This window comes from Rhinoderma darwinii, chromosome 2, assembly GCF_050947455.1.
Source record: "Rhinoderma darwinii isolate aRhiDar2 chromosome 2, aRhiDar2.hap1, whole genome shotgun sequence".
NCBI classification, from domain to species: Eukaryota; Metazoa; Chordata; class Amphibia; order Anura; family Rhinodermatidae; genus Rhinoderma; species Rhinoderma darwinii.
The window spans coordinates 352995643-353014728 of record NC_134688.1 but is presented as its reverse complement, the minus strand read 5'-3'; the positions used below and the strand labels follow the sequence as shown (position 1 = coordinate 353014728).

General features: G+C 42.2%; 1 protein-coding gene and 1 long non-coding RNA gene across 23 annotated transcripts in view; one reads left to right on the top strand and one right to left on the bottom strand.

Moving 5' to 3' along the window:
- The window catches only part of NFASC (neurofascin), a 129123-nt gene that overhangs the window by 29098 nt on the left and 80939 nt on the right, over positions 1 to 19086 (bottom strand). For 9 of the 21 annotated variants that reach the window (XM_075853755.1, XM_075853754.1, XM_075853756.1 and 6 more), the window contains 12 exons: positions 17647 to 17794; positions 13401 to 13525; positions 10664 to 10708; positions 10369 to 10470; positions 8656 to 8853; positions 8425 to 8495; positions 5303 to 5525; positions 2971 to 3086; positions 2435 to 2639; positions 2021 to 2143; positions 1456 to 1629; positions 151 to 165 (listed from right to left, as the gene is read on the bottom strand). In XM_075853755.1, the coding sequence (XP_075709870.1) occupies positions 151 to 165; positions 1456 to 1629; positions 2021 to 2143; positions 2435 to 2639; positions 2971 to 3086; positions 5303 to 5525; positions 8425 to 8495; positions 8656 to 8853; positions 10369 to 10470; positions 10664 to 10708; positions 13401 to 13525; positions 17647 to 17794 (1545 nt within the window). The remainder of the gene's footprint in view (positions 1 to 150; positions 166 to 1455; positions 1630 to 2020; positions 2144 to 2434; positions 2640 to 2970; positions 3087 to 5302; positions 5526 to 8424; positions 8496 to 8655; positions 8854 to 10368; positions 10471 to 10663; positions 10709 to 13400; positions 13526 to 17646; positions 17795 to 19086) is intronic. The other 12 variants (XM_075853758.1, XM_075853766.1, XM_075853768.1 and 9 more) reach the window with 6 other exon arrangements.
- LOC142743225 (uncharacterized) overlaps positions 2949 to 19086 on the top strand; it is a 29622-nt gene continuing 13484 nt past the window's right edge. Inside the window, exons 1-3 of one of the 2 annotated variants that reach the window (XR_012881523.1) lie at positions 2949 to 3092; positions 3184 to 3234; positions 6742 to 6857. This is a non-coding gene — a long non-coding RNA (uncharacterized LOC142743225). Of the gene's footprint in view, positions 3093 to 3183; positions 3235 to 6741; positions 6858 to 19086 lie in introns of those variants that run through there. The other variant, XR_012881524.1, reaches the window with a different exon arrangement.

The following is a 19086-nucleotide window of genomic DNA, read 5'->3' as shown; positions in this document are numbered from 1 at the left end:
ATTTAATAGCGCTGAGAATGAAGGCCGTTACCACAAGCAATCTACTGTAATTTGCAGGCATGACGGTTGCTTTGAAAGACAGAATACCATGCCACAAGCTTAGCATGCTTGAAGCCCCATGCATGTTACCTTGCTATCGCATTACTTTACCTGATGTAGGGGGAACTGCAGCACTCACAGAAAGCCAAAAGTAGGGAAGAGCAAGGAAAATGAGAGAGAGAAAAAAGAGTGGAACCCATAAACACAAAGATGAGGGAGACAATAAGACACAGGACCCTGTCATGTCACTTGAGATACGGGTTTCGGCATAGAATAATGTCACTTAAGGGGATGGTGCCATAACACCACAGAGTAAATTGGAACACCACAGAGTAAATTGGAACACCACAGAGTAAATTGGAACACCACAGAGTAAATTGGAGCACCACAGAGTAAATTGGAACACCACAGAGTAAATTGGAGCACCACAGAGTAAATTGGAACACCACAGAGTAAATTGGAACACCACAGAGTAAATTGGAGCACCACAGAGTAAATTGGAGCACCACAGAGTAAATTGGAACACCACAGAGTAAATTGAGGCACCACAGAGTATATTGAGCACAATTGTGAGGATATTGCTTTACAGAAAGCATTTTATTAGTCACATGAAATACTTGGTGAATTGGTTGACACACATTAGCTAATAAATATTTTAGTTAAATCTTAAGTCTCTAGATAAAGGGGTTTATCCACTATAAATGTTCGCACAGAGTTTTTTGTCAGGCAGAAAAAATCTGCCTCAAAATTTCCTTCCAGATTTTTGGAGGTAGATTTTGAACGTGTTTCTTGGTGTTTTTTTTAAGTTCAGCAATTGGAAAAAATGCAGCAAAAACCACTACAAGCGAATGTCACATTTTTTTCCGCCTCCCATGGATTTCAATAAAGGTTCAGAAGCGGAAACCGCTCCATGACACTTTTTTTTCCGCCAGGGGACAATACCAATGGGAGAAAAAAAAACACCTCCTCTACCTTCCATTGAGATCAATGGAGGGAGATTCTAATGCGGTTTCCGTATCAAAATCAGTACCAGTGTGAACTGGGCCTTGGAAGCGATAGCATATTGCTGGGTTACGTCATCACTTCCTCATCGGTGGGGGGGTCTGACTGCCAACACCCTCACGATCCTCAGATAGCAACACTCCTGGCAACTCCCTTTGCATTGAATTCAAATCAGAAATGGAGATGTGTTGCAGTTCCCAGCACAGCAGGTGGCTCGAAGCCAAATTGCCAAAGAATCCTATGTCCCTTCACTTTCGGAATTGGTGAGGGCGCTGGAGGTTGGACCCTCACTGTTTAGAATGTTATGGCATATCCTAGCGATATGCCATAACATATCCCTTTAATACCCCCTTTAAAATTGTTATTTCAATGCATGAAAGTTTAAAGAATCTGGTATCAGATTGTGTTTTTTACCTTCATCCTGCTTGAGAGGAGTATCAACTGTGACCACTTCCCCTGCTCCAACCTGGGTCCTTGCACTTAAGGTGAGGCGATAACGTGATATCGGATCCGTCCTTGTTAAGGTGTATTTTGTTTGGTTTGGTGACAGTATTTCAACTATTGGTCTTGCAAATCTGGAACCATTGACTGTTTAGAGAATTTGAGGATTGTTATAAATATGTATGAATAATAAAAGTTTAAAAACTGCAACATAAATCACAATTATTTGACATGTTTTACTTAGTTATTCAAGAAAGTGGTAAATTTGTTGGTATCCATCTCCTTGTGATGAAGACTGTAATGCATCAGAGAGCAAAGCAGATCTAATTTATTGAATTATATAATTTTGTTTTTTACAACCAACCAGTACATGATTCTGTATAACATAGGTCCAAAGAGATTACAGTCCCAGAAAACCACTATAACTGGTGCATAGGGCTGATGAAAACTGAAGTAGGTGAAGTTATATTTAACATACCTATGGCATAAAAATTGACAAACATTATGGGAAAAGTTTCTTTGAATGGTGATCACTCACATGATTGGTAGCGTATGCCGTATCCTGTCAAATTTCCATTGGGGTGTTCTGGGGGACCCCATTCTAGAATAATGACTTCACGGTTTGGTTCACTGAATCTAAAGTTTTTAGGCTGACTGGGCACTGGAAAGTTGAGAAGGAAGTAGATGAAATCCAAACATAAGCAACATGAGCTTGTAAGTAAAAGCTGAATGTGTATCATGTAGGTATATGAAGCTACAAGGTGATGTGAGGCGGCAACATGGAAGTTTTATATTAATAAATATGTATCAACACTGTACGCTGGTATAGAAATTCACACTTCAGTTATCAGTTGTTACTTAGCATAGAGGTTGTCACATATACAGTTGGTTTTTAAGCAGTATATTATGAGACCTGTTATTTGCAGCGAATACCATCTTACTCAGCACCTACCTCCCTCTGGCATGGTGAACTCTTTAATGTCACTTTTCGGACCATCCCCTCTCCCGTTCACTGCTACCATGTATATTTTGTAGCTGCTGTAAGGTATCAGGAAGGACACGATCCCTCGTACACGATCCCCGATAAAACTCTGCTGGAGCTTCTTCCGGGAGACCCAAAGTCCCTTCAGCAAACTACTCTCCCTCCAGTAATATGCCTTTTGAGATACACAGCCCAATCACTTAACAGACAGCCTTAATATATTAGTAGGGGTGAATTTTGGTGGCCGGTCATTCCGTGTTATCACTTAGATTGTTTCATTCCACTTCCAAGTTACACCAAACAGCAGTCCAATGATTAGTTGCCCTGGTTTGTAAGTTTTATGTAAAGTTTTAAGTATTCGCATGCTGGGGTTTTACAATGATTAATAGAGCCACAGAGATAAATCAAGGGAAAGTTACATTGTTTATTGTTTCCCCTCCCCCTCCTCTTTCCAGATTAATTATTAGTCATAAGTGGCCTATTAACTAGGAGCTGGTTCCGCTCACTCTGTATTCCACGAGACTTCCTTGGACAGAAGCAGGGGCCACACGCGTCCATTGAAGGGAGATGGCAGTGCTGTTCGTGACCCTCAGTTTAATGTCAGTTGGTGCTGCTTTAGGATCTGAGGGTAAAGACAGCTTTAAGCAGACCAATATACTGGATTTCTATGCCAGTCTTTGCAGTACAATTTAATATATTTCTACTGTATTTCTGCTCAGATCTTGCAGGATATTCCAATTGGCCTTCCTATATACTCCAAATACCAATAGGTGAGTGAGTCACTTTCAATATTCGTCTGCAACGAAAAGTACTATCTGATACAGTGGTTCACTCCCAGATCCCATTTCTCATCTGAAAAGGGAAATAGATTTTGCACACTTCTATTTAATAGGAAGGTTTGTTTATGCACCTACTTGTCATGATAATATACTAGAGTTGTGCCAGCTTGTGGCCGCAAAACTAATGTGTTGTCATACGGTAGCACATGAGAAGTTCAGGGCAAAACTTCGTTTTGAAATGTCATGATCATAGGCAGTTTAAAAAGTAAAAAAATGTATTGTAGATTTTAAATACATGAAAAATGCCAAAAACCTGTGAAATGCATTTAACATCTAAAAAGGTGATTACATTAGAACATAGACTGATCAGCGGTCACGAGGCAAGTATCACACACACTGTTTTGATGCAGTTTATGGTGCAGGTTTTGGATCACATTTTTGAGCCAATGGATCTAATAGGAAGGAAAGGTATAAAGAAAAGTCGGATGCATCTTCATTCTTTTGGCTCAAAAAACTGATCCAAAAACTGCACCAAAAATTGTTTGTGATCCTGGTGTAGTTGTGACAACAAATTGGACGTAACTCCTTATGTCTATTCTTGGTACAGCACAATGATAGGGTCCTGTACCAGTGTGCTTGAATGAACAATACATTGTATTTTAATAAGAATGGCAATAGCTAAACTTTTGAAATACATCTGTAAAAAAACACCCAAGTATTTCTCAGTAAATATTGCAGTTGAAATTACATTTCAGTTTTTCACTAAGAAGGGTTAAAGTGAATTTCTGTATAAGTGTGTAGCAGGACAGAACTAAATTTCAAAGCTGAACCAAAATGATCTATTCCTATGAGAATACACCATTAGGCTGGGTTCACATGTTGCGTTTTTTGAACAGTTAGGCAGAAAAACATATCTGAAAAACACGTGTTTTTTAAATTACCATCAACCATCAGCACCCTGCGATTGCATCACAGCGGGAGGGGCTATGAACTATCAGAGGGGTTCGCCCCCGCTCGTCACAGTGAAGTATCGGCTGACACCCGCATTATATGGAGTGGGTTCAGCCCATGAACCCGCTCTATTCTGCCCCTACCCGCCCTGACACTCCTGCCGATATGCACGCTACCCCCGCCGTCTTATACACCCTACACATAGTGACAGAGAAGAGGCTGCCCATCTTCTCCATACACAGCAAGTGTCACTAATACAGTTGTTGCGGCTAATGGTGATAATGACAGGCAGGCGACCATTCAGCTGCTGCTCCACACTGTCCACACTTCGGAGATGCATTTCAGGCCATAGCTGTCACACAGGTCTTTACCAGGGCCCTACTCTGAATCAACTTGTCTAGTCCTTCCTTCTCTTCTTGGCTCGCTCTGCCAACACAAACTGGAGGGGGGGGGGGGAGCCGTCAGTCACGTGAAGCTGTGTTGGCACATCTCGGATGTGCTATATTTATTTAACATTACTGTGTGTTTGCACTCTATATTTGCTAGCATTTAATCTTAAAGAAGCACCCCAACAATTTATCTTACTAGTGCAAGAAAGGCTATTATCAACGAATAATGTAGAGGCATCTGTGTATGCCTTGTGTATACCTGTTTTAGTTAATGTGCCATTTATGGGTTGTCGGTCATCTTGGTTCCTTCTTTTCAGCCTGATATGGTTCCCCTAATCCCTACATTTCCCATGATGCTTCTGGCTTTGTAGAGGCCAAGGGGGCGGAGTTACATCACACTGCACTTGCTCTGCTGAGTCCTATCTAAGTGCAGCAAGTGACAAAGAATTTCTGTCCTCACACTGCAGAATCTCAGTGTATTCTGTGTGTTGCAGCTCAGACTATCTCCTGCTCATGTCAGTTTTTACACAGGAGGCAGGCAGAAGCAGCAACTCATAGAAATATACTGGACTCCTTGCAAACAAAACACATACTCACCTATTATATTACTGCAGCCCTGCTTAGATACTGCATAAACCTATTACAAACTTTTTAAAATCCATTGAGAATTGTCGCATTATAGCATAAAAAATGGATCAAAGGTTGTTTCTACTACTCACAGTCTTCTCCAGAGTATCCAATCACAGTGCTCGGTTCTGGTGACCTGCCAAATTCATTTTCTGCCTGAACTCTAATTTCATAAGGGGTGTATACAGGAGTGTTCCAGACAACATGCTTATTTGTCCAAACGGTGACATTGCTCCATGGCTCCCCTGTGTGACGCTGGCGCCACTTTACATTGTAGCGTAGATTGGGACCATATGCCTGTGTAGAGTTCAGTGGCTGTGGGTAGAAAAGATAAAGAATAAAAAAAGAAAAAAGTCAGAGTCAAGAATCAAAACTAGTATGCACCACAATAATGTATGTATAATGTTATTGAGTGTTTTAGATTTGGTCATACAATCTTTCATATATTTATTAAAACAACAGGTGTGATGAGATATTATAGCAGATCTATCCCTAAACTTTTGTGAAGTCCTTTTTAGTTTTCATCTACTATGTCTGGTGAGGCCCCAAGCAAACAATAATTACGGATGAAATTGCTGACCCATTCATTTCTGTAGGCCACGGACACCTCTCCGTATACTTACGAATGTATGTCCAGGCCTTAGAAATTATCTGCAAAATATAGAACATGTCCTATTCTTGTCCGCATTTGCGGCACAGAACTCGCAGGAAATTGCGGGCAGCTACAGATGTGTATCCGTAGCCATCGGATCCATATTTGCAGACAGTAAAAACCCTTACGGTCGTGTGCATGAGGCCTAAGATTGTGGAACTTTTGATATTGTATTTTTATGTAATCGTCAAACTTCAAAGGTTCCTAAAGAAAAACACTAAATGTATAGTCATCAGCTATAAGTAAGTGAAGTATATAGAAGAATCTCTGTTATCATTTACACATACATACAGTATATAAATATTTCTGGATGTTTTTAGAACTGGAGATATGGGATATAAAATAGTGATCATGGGGGGGCGGGAAATTTTTTGGACTACAGTACTTATCACTAATCCCATTGAGGAACAGAAAATTACTTGCCTATCTACAGCCCAAATTGGCTGCTCCAATGCACAAAAAACAGCATTCAACTACACAGTAAATAGATATGACTGAAGGTTTAGTGTCCCTTTAAGTAATATACTTAGGAAGTGTCAATAGCAATTAATTTTGAGAAAAAACAATTGCAGTTGACAATTGTATCTAGGTTGCAAATATATACCTGCAAACTAATGCACATAGCTAGCGATCCAAACTATTGGAGCCATTAAAATTTGTACATTCCACTGTGATGTTAAGTATGTTGGTTTAAAAGTATAGGAGTGATATCTTTATATATAGAAAAATGATAGTACAAGCGTTGAAGGCCACAGAGGCCCCTGCATCAAGCAGGTTTACAAGTGACTAAGACAAGAGGACAACATGTTACACAAAGTCACTGTACATTGGGTGCTAAATCATTTAGAAAGGCCAATAAAACGGAGTTTTTTGTTACAGATGGAAAGGCATTAGAAGTGATGGCGTTGGGGTTCAGAAATCCGGAGCCAGTCGGCTGTGGTACAGGGGTGTTAAGTGTCACCGTGTAATGGGTCATAAATCCAGGGTTAGATTGAGTCCTTGAGTCAATGAGCGTAATTCCGAGACTTTCCTCTCTGTCATTTATAAAATTGCCTTTAAAGGGGAATCCCACCAGGGACATTTATGACATATCCACAGAATATCCCTAGCCCAGTAATTGAACTGGGCTAGAACAATGAGAAGTGTATGACGCTGATTGGTCACGGTCATACACTCCTCTGCACAACGCCCAGTTGGTAAAAAGTAAAAACACGCCAAGTTGTCTAGTAAGAAACTCATTAGCATAAATCTAAAATTGCTCATAACTGTCAAAAATGATCGTTTTTAAAAATAAAAAACACTGCTGTTATCTACATTACAGCACCGATCAGATTCTGTAGGAGATAGGGCACTTATAATGTGGTGTCAGAGCCTCTTTAATATAACATAGATTCTACAGGCTAACACGTTATCACATTATTTTCTGCTGTACATTCCAATTTGCGGTGTATGGCCCCATTTACAGTCCGTGCTCCTATTATAAAGAATGGGAGCACGGACCGTAAAAAGAAAAAGGTAGGACATGTCCTATATTTTGCGGAAGGCTTCTACGGCACGGACACCTTCCCGTAATTATACGGGAAGGTGTCCGTGAATAATAGAAGCGAAGGGGGCCGTAATTGCGGACCGTAATTACGGTCCACAATTACGGACGATTTTTACGGTTGTGTGCATGGGGCCTTAGATATTCTTGAAGAGCTTGGTGTACTCTTTATACAAGGGACTGGACACTTGTATATTAAATACACTGGCACAGGGGTGTAAAGGTCCATTTACACAAGCAGGTATTCGTCTTAGCGATCTTCAATATGATTGCTGTAAGCGATCGAATATAGATTCCGGACAAGTATTTACACACAGCAATATCGTCTTAATAATCGGTAAAAATTCATCGTTTGGTCGCCTATTTAACTATGTCACATATCCGCAATCAACCAAATGATTCATGTTTACATACCACAATGTCAGAGCGAGCAACGATTATATTTATGTTCGATTATTTGCATGTGTTTTATCGCTAGTCGCTCGTTAGCGTTGGAATCTAACTGTGTTAATGGGCTTTAAATGCCAGTCTTCAAAACCGGAAATATGACAACCACTGTATCTTGAGATTTAAACTGCTTGCAGTATACAGGTGAACAGCCGTATTTGTGTAAAGGTCCATTTGAAAAGCATTATTTTGTATACAGCGCAAATTAAGATTTCTAATTACAGTTACGCATAATTTCGGCATGGTAACTGAAATTTAGAATGATATCCTGCTTTGAGTTTAAACCGTTTCATGGTAACCGCTATAGCGCGCTCTTTTCTATCATATTGTTTTGACTCTATGGTAGACCCTTAACAAGTTTAAAGAGATGGTCTGTGATTTTTTATAGTGGATTTGGGGCCATCCTCCCCTTTCTCTTAGCCCATCATATAATATTACTTCTGAAGTGTGACTATTAAAGATGTAAGTTAATAAGTAGCAGTGTTAAGAAACAGAGCGAACGCACTCAAGAATTCAACAGAGGATTAATGAAACCATAAGAACGTGGGAACTCTAACCAGTATATTACTTACTGTCCATGTGATCTCCATGTTATCTTTGCGAGTTCCTGCTCCACGAACATCAACTGGATTAAATTCTGGTGCTGAAAATCCCCAAAAATTCAAAACAATACAATGACACGGTATAAAAATGCAGCTCATTGATGGCAAAATCTAAAAACAGATTATTTACTTTATAGTTGGAATAGGACTAGTTAAAAAAAAATTATGAAAAAAAGATAAAAACATGAATGCTACACTCACATGCCCCATTAGTTTGGTATCTCTCAGATGATGGGCTGGGCATGCTGCTTCCAAGATCATTTAGTGCCAGAACCCGAAACTGGTAGTTTACATATGGAGAGAGGCGGAGTAAAGCCGAGTTCACATTACCAGGAACTGAGGCAAGGTTATACCAGGTTCCTGATTGGTAACGGTCCTCCTCAAACTGTATAATAAAACCTAAGGAGTAAGAAAAACAAGTGAGCGCATGTGATCGTTTTCAAAGGATACATAGAAAAAAACGTATTGTAAATAAGATATTAGAAATAAGCAGGATACAGGATGCCATCAGATGAACAGACACACAGCTCGTGGTTGAAACCTACTAATGGTGAGCTGGAGGATTCCTCCCAAAACTTTTTCAGGCACACTTTTACTTAATGGAGCAGGTGTAGAGTGGAGATCCTTACAAGGTACCGGAGAAGTAAGGCAATACATCAACTAATATTACTAGTGCAGACAAGTCTAAGCTTGAGATTTGATTTTTATAGAGGAAGACGCTAAAGCATAGCTTCATCTTGGGAATAACTAAAATATCATAGGGACATGTCAGAAGATAACATCAGGGGAAATCCGGCACTGCTTGAAGATTTCCATCACTTCGAATCTCTAAGGCCTCATGCACACGAACGTATTTTTGTCCTCCCGTAAATACTGGCGTAAATACGGGTCCTTGGTCACACGTATTCGACCCGTATTGCACCAGTATTTACGGACCCGTGCCCGTAAATACGGGTCCGGTGTCACCAGTATTCCACCCGTATTTACGGGCATGTTTTCGCTGCAAAATTACACTGCAGTAATCGGCAGCCCTTCTCTCTATCAGTGCAGTATAGAGAGAAGAGACAGCCCTTTCCGCAGAAAAAGTAAAAGAAATTCATACTTCCCCGGCCGTTGTATTGGTGACGCGTCCCTGTCTTGACATCCAGTCCGACCTTCCTGGATGACGCGGCAGTCCATGTGACCGCTGCAGCCTGTGATTGGCTGCAGCGGTCACATGGGCTGAAACGTCATCCCAGGAGGCCGGACTGGAGGAAGAAGCAGGGAGTTCTGGGTAAGTATGAACGTCTTTTTTTTTTTTACAGGTTGCTCTATATTGTGATCGGAAGTCACTGTCCAAGGTGCTGAAACAGTTACTGCCGATCGTTTAACTCTTTCAGCACTCTGGACAGACTATTTACTGACGTCGCCTAGCAACGCTTACGTAATTACGGGTGCACACACGTAGTCGCCCGTAATTACGGGAGCCCCATAGACTTCTATGGGCCTCCCCGTGCCGTAATTACGGCCTGAAATAGGACATGTTCTATATTTTTCAACGGCACGGGCACCTTCCCGTAAGCATACGGGGAGGTACCCGTGGCCAATAGAAGTCCATGGGCCCGTAAAAATGTGCCGTAATTACGGGCGTTTTTACGTTCGTGTGCATGGGGCCTAACACAGTGCAAAACTGAAAACAGAAAAATTGTGTTTCCCACCGTGTCGAAACTCAGTGAAAATTAATTCAAATCAAAATGTGAATTTATATTCCTCCTATTATTTCTATATCCCTCAGGCACAAAGAGTAGAGAGCACAAAGTATGCTGATTTGTGTCAAGCCTAATACTTTGTGGATCTGAAGTCCAAAAATGAGATTTTGGGGTTGTTTACAACTGTATCCAAAGGATCTAAAAGAATATGTATTCTAAAACTCACCTGTTATCGGGCTGTTGTTATCATCACCTGGTGTCCATGTGAGCCTGACACTCCTTTCTGCAAGGTCTGTTAACTCCAAGTCCATGGGAGGGTCTGGTTTATCTACAGAATATACATGAAATTATGATAGATACAACCTTTAATGGCATCCATCATCTATGATCCCATAAGAAAAAGTAAGAAAAAGAGAACATCCCCTATCTTTGAGGAGTATATTCTGACATAGCAGAAAGCATTTGTATTTCAGGCAACATTCTGCGGTGATGGCATGGGAAGATTAGTAGGGAAAGGTTACCTCTTTGTACTGATGTCAGTCGGCTAGTGGGTGAGGTGGAGGTTTCTGCAAACGAATAAGGAGATGTTACGGATTACACGGTTAATGTTAGATTAGGGATCATAATCCAATCGCCAGTAATTGCACACTAGCCTCAGATTTTGGACATGTAAACGTGAAACATATACGTTAAAGAGGCTCTGTCACCACATTATAAGTGCCCTATCTCCTACATAAGGAGATGGGCGCTGTAATGTAGGTGACAGTAATGCTTTTTATTTAAAAAAACGATCTATTTTCACAACGTTAGGAGCGATTTTGGTTTATGCTAATGAGCTTTCTTAATGCCCAAGTGGGCGTATTTTTACTTTCGACCAAGTGGGCGTTGTACAGAGGAGTGCATGACGCTGACCAATCGGCATCATGCACTCCTCTCCATTCATTTACACTGCACTAGCGATATAGTTATATCACTATGTGCAGCCTCATACACAAGCCCTAACATTACTAGTGTCCTGATAATGAATATACATTACCTCCAGCCAGGACGTCATGTGTACTCAGAATCCTGACACTTCTGACTCTTTTTTGTGAGATTCCGGCAAGTGAAACTAAATCTCGCGAGACTACGGAGCAAAACGAGATTTGGTTTCACTTGCCGGAATCTCACAAAAAAGATTCAGAAGTGTCAGGATTCTGAGTACACATGACGTCCAGGCTGGATGGTCATGTGTATTCAGTATCAGGACACTGTAGTAATGCTAGGGCTTGTGTATGTAGCTGCACATAGTGATATATCTATATCGCTAGTGCAGTGTAAATGAATGGAGAGGAGTGCATGATGCCGATTGGTCAGCGTCATACACTCCTCTGTACAACGCCCACTTGGTCGAAAGTAAAAGTACGCCCACTTGGGCATTAAGAAAGCTCATTAGCATAAACCAAAATCGCTCCTAACGTTGTGAAAATAGATCGTTTTTTTTAAATAAAAAGCATTACTGTCACCTACATTACAGCGCCGATCTCCTTATGTAGGAGATAGGGCACTTATAATGTGGTGACAGAGCCTCTTTAAGGGGAAATTAAGTAATGTTTTCCTGAAGAAGCCAACAAACCTAACCAAACTGACTGACTTAATAACTGTTGTCAACGCAGCATGGGATTCCCCAAATCCCAGATATCACCTGTCAGTTCTGGAACCACTGGAAATCCAACAGTGCTCCAAAACCGCCAAGGGTTTTCTTTTAGCCTTCATACGTGCTTGTCCTATTTCTAGAGGAAGGCTTGTATTAAGTATTTGTGTTATATATGTAAGAATATAGGCATCTAACAGTTCTCCGTCGCCAGTCAAAACTGGACAAATTTTTATGGAGCAGGATATACTCTATAGCTTTCTGTTTTACACCTCACATATACCCTTATATTTGAAAGAGAGAATCCATCTGTTTTCTGTCAAACATGTGCTTTCTTTTAATTTGAAACTGCCAATAAAAAAAAATTATGCAAAATGTTTCCTAGATGTATCTTCAGTTTCTTACTTTGGCTATTTGAACAATTTGAAGGAATTGTAGACTGTTTGGGTTACATTATTTCTCATTGGATAACGTGCACATGACAGAATCATTCCTTCTGTACTATATAGTTTAAAGTGCAAGGGTCCATATACAATGGCCAATATGGGCAAACCAGATTGTTGATAGGCGCTTGTTTGCTTCTTTCACAAGGAGATATGATCAGTTATGTATGGGGACGAGCGATCGTTACTACGATCGCTCGTCCCCATGCATTTCTTTTTTTTCCAATTTGTTTTATTTAAAATGTTGCAAACAGGATAAGTCAATCAGCATGCATTTCCATCAGGAAGATGAGCTGCCGACAACGATAATATTTATTGCTGCATAAACTATACTATCAGCCGATGAGCGAGTGTTTTCCCGATCATTGGCCTGTGTAAAAGGGCCTTAACTCAACTTCTAGTATAGCTACAGATAGAACATGAGTTTACAGGAGATTGTTCTCTATCTGCTGTTAACAGAACTTACTGTACTTACCGTTCTTTGTGATCCAATCATCTTCTGTAAGGACAAGAATCGTCTGTTTATACTGACATGTTAGTGAATAAAGCTATACCGTTATGTAGTTATATATGTGTGTGCCTCTTTTGTTTAAAAGTGTGGATATAATTTATTTTAGCACATCAGGTAAACATGGTAACATGCCCTCACAACCATGTCAAGAGGATCACCAAGCAATTCTTGAAATGAAGAACTAAAATAATTTTCCAGGTGTTCAAAAAAGTTCTCAAATAGCCTAAAACAGAAGAACAATTCACTTTTCAATACACTTCCTTTTACCATCACCACCAGTTTACGCCTGCCTCTTGGCATTTATGAACCTGTGTAATGACATTCTTAGAAATGACACGTCACCGCAGCAGCCATCGCAGTGACGTGCTATCTATTGTGACAGCCCCACGACTGCCCGACATATGCACGTGTTTTTTCACTCTCTTAAACAAGGATCCTATAAACCACAGTGGCAGGAATCCCAAAGAATGTTGGCGGGTAACCAAAGGAGAATGTAAAATTTTATGTTTCTCTATTTTTGGCCATTTTCTTTAAATACCCTTTTGTCCAAAAGAAAAATGTTCGTGAAGGCAGAAGTTTTTTTTTTTTTTTAAACTAAAAACTGTTGTTTTGTATTAGTCATTTTATTGCATCAGTCCCAATCCAAAACAAATGGCAAGAAATGTAAGTACCCTGAATGGTGAGATAGGCTTTAGCAAAGTCCTGATCCAACTCTGTTTTGGCCACACAAGTGTATGCTCCTTGGTCCTTCTCTGCTACTCCAAAGATAGTGAGAGCATCATCCTCTTTCTTCATTCTAGAATTAAAAAACCCATAAAAGACAGATGTGTCGAAAGCTGTTATTCAAGAAGCACAAATGTGTTATTGACAGGTGCCAGTCTAAGGCCTCATGCACACGACCGTGTTCGGTCCGTGATATACGGTCCGCATGTCGGCCGCTTGTCCCGGACCGTACAAAGTACAGGGAGCCGGGCTCCTAGCATCATACTTATCTATGACGCTAGGTGTCACTGCCTATCCACGTAACTACTGTCACACACTAAAACATGATTACAGTACGGGACAGTAGTTCCGCGGACAGGCAGTGACCCCTATCGTCATAGATAAGTGTGATGCTAGGAGCCCGACTCCCTGCACTGTGTTCGGTCCGGGACATGCAGCCGACATGCGGACCGTATATCACGGACCGAACACGGTCGTGTGCATGGGGCCTAAGAGTGAACATCACCATGAATGTAAACATCATACATCATTTAAAAAAATATTGTCTTCTGATACGAAGTTGGCAGCTATGCTAGCTTCACATTTATGGGTTTCACCAGCAGCCAGGACCGGCCTTTGGGGTTTGTGACCTTTGCCTTCGCATAGGGTGCATCACTCCAACACTGCAGTGGCTTCCTTCCCCTGCTTGTTTCAGAAGCGCCCGGGCCTGGCGACACAGCAGTCGCCTTTCCGCCCGGGCGCTTCTTCACTCAGTGGCGTCACTACCGCTGTAGCAGCCATAGCGGCTGCTAGCGGCAGCACAGGGCATGAGGGCTGCTACAGCGGTAGAGACGACACTATAGCAGAGCAGGGAGGTATCTCCCTGCTCTGCTATCTACTAGCGCCACTGTAGCTCCCTGAAGGAGCGGAATCCCCGTGTGGCCGGGGATTCCGCTCCTGGAGAGCTCTGCTTTATTTCTCTGTCCATATATGGACAGTGACATCAGGGGAAACTCCTGAAGCGGAATCCCCGTCCACAGACGCTGTGACCGGGGATTCCACTCCAGGAGAAGCCAATGACGTCACTGTCCATAAATGGACATAGACGACAGGAGCTTCTCCTGGAGTGGAATCCCCAGTCATAGCGTCGGCAACGCTGTGGACGGGGATTCCGCTTTATGAGTTTCCCCTGATGTCACTGTCCACATATGGACAGAGAAATCAAGCGGAGCGGAATCCCTGGCCACGTGGGATTCCGCTTCTTCAGGGAGCTATAGTGGCGCTATCTACAGGAAGGGGGGATGCTATCTACAAGGGGGCTGTGTGGCACTACCTACAAGGGGGCTGTGTGGCACTACCTACAAGGGGGCTGTGTGGCACTACCTACAAGGGGGCTGTGTGGCAATACCAACAAGGGGGTTGTGTGGCACTACCAACAAGGGGGCTGTAGGCTGTGTGGCACTACCTACAAGGGGGTTGTGTGGCACTACCTACCAGGGGGATGTGTGGCACTACCTACCAGGGGGCTGTGTGGCACTACCTACCAGGGGGCTGTGTGGCACTACCTACCAGGGGGCTGTGTGGCACTACCTACCAGGGGGCTGTGTGGCACTACCTACCAGGGGGCTGTGTGGCACTACCTACAAGGGGCAGTGTGGCACTCCCTACCAGGGGGCAGTGTGGCACTCCCTACCAGGGGGCAGTGTGGCATAACCTACCAGGGTGCAGTATGGCACTACCTAGAGGGGGCTGTGCGGCACTCTCTACAGGTGGCTGTGTGGCACTTTCTACAGGGGGCTGTATGGCGCTATCTACAAGGGGGCTGTGTGGCGCTATCTACAAGGGGGCTGTGTGGCGCTATCTACAAGGGGGCTGTGTGGCGCTATCTACAAAGGGGCTGTGTGGCGCTATCTACAAGGGGGAATCTGTGAGTGGTGAGCTGATGGTCATTTTACTGTGAGTGGGGGCTAATGGTCATATTACTGAGAGTGGGGAGCTGATGGTCATATTACTGAGAGTGGGGGGCTGATAGTCATTTTACTGTGAGTGGGGAGCTAATGGTCATTTTACTGTGAGTGGGGGGCTGATGGTCATTTTACTGTGAGTGGGGGGCTGATGGTCTTCAAGTGGTTTCCACCTCTGAGCTCCAATTGAAATTAATAGGAGGCTGAAAATACCTGCGGCGCTCGTTTGGAGCTTTTTTTTGCCTGCGTCTTTTGCATTAGCTTCAACGGCTTAAGAAAAAAAGTCAAACAATGCTGTCAAAGCAAAATCTGATTCAAAATTCCTGAAGGAATTTTAAGGCAGATTTTTTTTTGCCTTACAAAAAACGCTGTGTGAACATACCCTAACAGTGTAGTGCTTGTTTTTAGCCGTTTTTTGTCTTTCTCGAAAAACAACTTTTGGTAGGGGTGCCTTGGGGAAATTTTATTTTTCCAGTGCTGCCTCGTGTCCAAAAAGGTTAGGAAACTCTGTACCAGGCTACAGGATCACGCCAGCCTACGCAAGGAACCCGTCGTGGAGCAGCTCAGTGCGTCGTGGGATCGGGGCCTAGGCGAGTACAATTTTTGTTTTTGTTTGGGGGCACTGTCTACAAGGCGGAGGTGGGGGGGGGGGTTGTATGGCATGATCTACAAGGAGGAGGTGGGGGATTATGACGCTGTCTACAGGGAGGCTGTATTGCAAAATCTCCAGGTGGGCACTATACTGTGTGGGGGCCACTAAGCGGACATTATACTGTATAGGGGTACTACAGGGGGCATAATACTGTGGGCACAATTAGAGGACAAAATACAGTGTCCTTGAAGTGGTTGTAAAATATTATATTTTTAATTATTATTATTATTATTATACTGTAGGGGGCACTAAAGGGGCATTATACTTTTTTTATGGGGCATTTTATGATGGGGGTGGGGCGCCGAAAGATCATTTCGCACGGAGCACCATCTATCCTAAGGCCGGCCCTGCCAGCAGCCACAAATAAACTGACCCAGCTCACTCACCAAGCTTACCTCACCCCTTTACGGATGGCAAGAGCTGGGGTAATCAACTCTACTCGTTGTCATAGATATGCGGCTGAGAATGCCGACTTCTGGAATCACATCTGGGCCTGCCCCACAATCTGTTTATTCTGGTGTGATGTTTTAGAGTCTTTGCAAGGCGTATTAGAGACTCCTCCAATAGTCCAGCCCAAATTATGTTATTTTGGGTGCTTAGAAAATGACGATGTTTGGTCCCATCATCAGAGGATCTTCATCTGGGAGTCCATCTTTATGGCACGCAAGGCAATTACACTACGCTGTATAGCCCCCTGCCTACCCTACTAGAGCAATGTGGGTCAAATTAATCAATGACACCCTTCCTTATGTCAAAGTGGTCTATCAACACCGCAAATGCCTCAACAAATTGGATAGCCTCACATAAAACACTTTTACCTGCAGATAAAATTGAATTAATATGTACCGGCGCAGTCTTTTGTCATGTGTACTATATAGGTCCTCCTTATGTTTGATGTATAAGCCATGAACACTGGCTACTGCTCATCAGAATTCTTAGGATTGTGTCTTTGTACCGTGATATGTTTGGAAATAATCAGTTTTTCCTCATGTTTTTACTTTTTTGTTCATATGTTTATTGATGTCTATAACAACTTGTTATTTCTTTATCCGAAAAATCTTAAATAAACTGAACTTAAATAAATAAATAAATATTGCCTTTTACAGCGGACACAATAGGAACATATTCAAGGATCAGGCGCAGCTGGTGTAAGTTTTACAGTTGATAAAGGTGGTAGATGGCTTCATTTAAGTGTGAAACTCCACCTTTTAAAGCCTCTTTACCAATTACATCAGATAATTATATTAATGATAATTCACTAATCTAGTGGTATTATTGGATTAGCTTTACTGTATTTACAAGAAAGAACAATCCAATGGTAAACTGCTTGTGTTGCTTGTAATACACTGGTGATGACTCCTTTAGGACATGATCAGGGACGTAAAAATTACTTAAGTGTGTTATTCTAATAATAATACTAATAATAAATAAGGGAATTGATATTTATACAATTCCCTGTTAGAATTCTATTGTTCCTGCAGGTAGCTGTGCGGAGTTAACCCCTAACTATTTGACTCGAGAATCTCTTTGACTGTCTCTCCTATTGGCAGGAATAAGCCGGTCATTCAATGCAATCCATTATTTTATTCTCTTACTCACCTGCTGCTTATGTACAACTGACTATCATCTTTCATCCATATTACTGTTAATCTAAGTGATGTATCACTTCTTACTCGACAGTCCAGGCGTACTGTGGAGCCTCGCTTAGCTATCTGATCTTCAGGACCCTTAAGAATGCGGGTAGGCTCTGCAAACAGAAACATGAGTGCTTTTGAAATTACATTTAAACTATATCATCTATATACTCATCACACATAGAATATCAACACCCAGACTAATACAAGTGGAAATGTTCTAGCCAGATAAACCATATTAGTATTAGTTGTCACACAGTGTGGTTGTAATGTCGGGGTAGGGAGACAGACAGGTGAGCCCTAATCTACCCGCCACTCAGTCCCTGCCTACTTGCAACGACCCGCCCTAGGCGATGGGGTACAACTGGGCGACGGTCCCTACACTCAATAGGTGCACGACAGACAAACAGACAAGGGTACAAAGAAGCCGGAGAAATGGGGAAGTTGCCCACGGGAACACCGTGAGCAAGAAGCGAGGTGAACGAGCCGAGTCAAACCAGGAGATGAGCGAGGTACAAAAACGCTGAGCAGAAGAGTGGTCAGAAAAGCCAAGGTCAATAACAAGCAGAGGGTAGTAGTTCAAGAAGCTGCAGCAGGGCCAGGAAACCAGCAGAGAAGAATCACAAGCAAAGGAGGAACAGGAAAGGCAGGTATAAATAGACAGAGGGCGGGAGCTAGCTCCGTCTGGCCAGGCTGTGATAGGCTCTCCTAAGCCTGCCATCCTGAGTGGTGGAAGATGGAGTCAGTCTCACAGACATAGAAGCAGGTGCAGACTGATTACCTTTGGGCGTTGACACAGAAGCTGTGCCTGGCAGATCCTTTACAGTGGTAGGTTTAGCCAACCCCCAATAAACTGTAGAAAGTATTACGCACACCAATAGGGGTAAACTTGCAGGTAAAAATCTTTCATTTCTCAAATCAGAGTGCAACGTTTCGGTCCAAACATAGACCTTTCTCAAGCATTAGAAACTCATGATAACCATACAAATGTTATTTCCATATAATAACAAAGTATGTGATAGATCAAATAACTTTACAAAACAAATATACATATATACAAATATACAAGGTGGACGTAGTATAATACAATGAAGGAAGAAACAGATCACTGCGGTCACAAGTCTCAGTCAATATTGTCTTGTACGGTGCATATTTGAATAAAGTGAAGATACCATTGCTGAATATGTTGTATAATTTCAAATAGAGATGTATAACGAGATGTATAGTCTCCGTATACATATGTACAGTCCGCCAGCAACTCTGGATACATATGTGAAGTTAAGATACATATGTGTTTGTCTGGAACAGTCTCAAGATAATCCTTGTCATAAAAATATTGCAGTTCAATGTGGTAGAAGGCATAGTCTGAGGGAGGCATAAAGTGGTCTGGAGCAATGCCATGTTA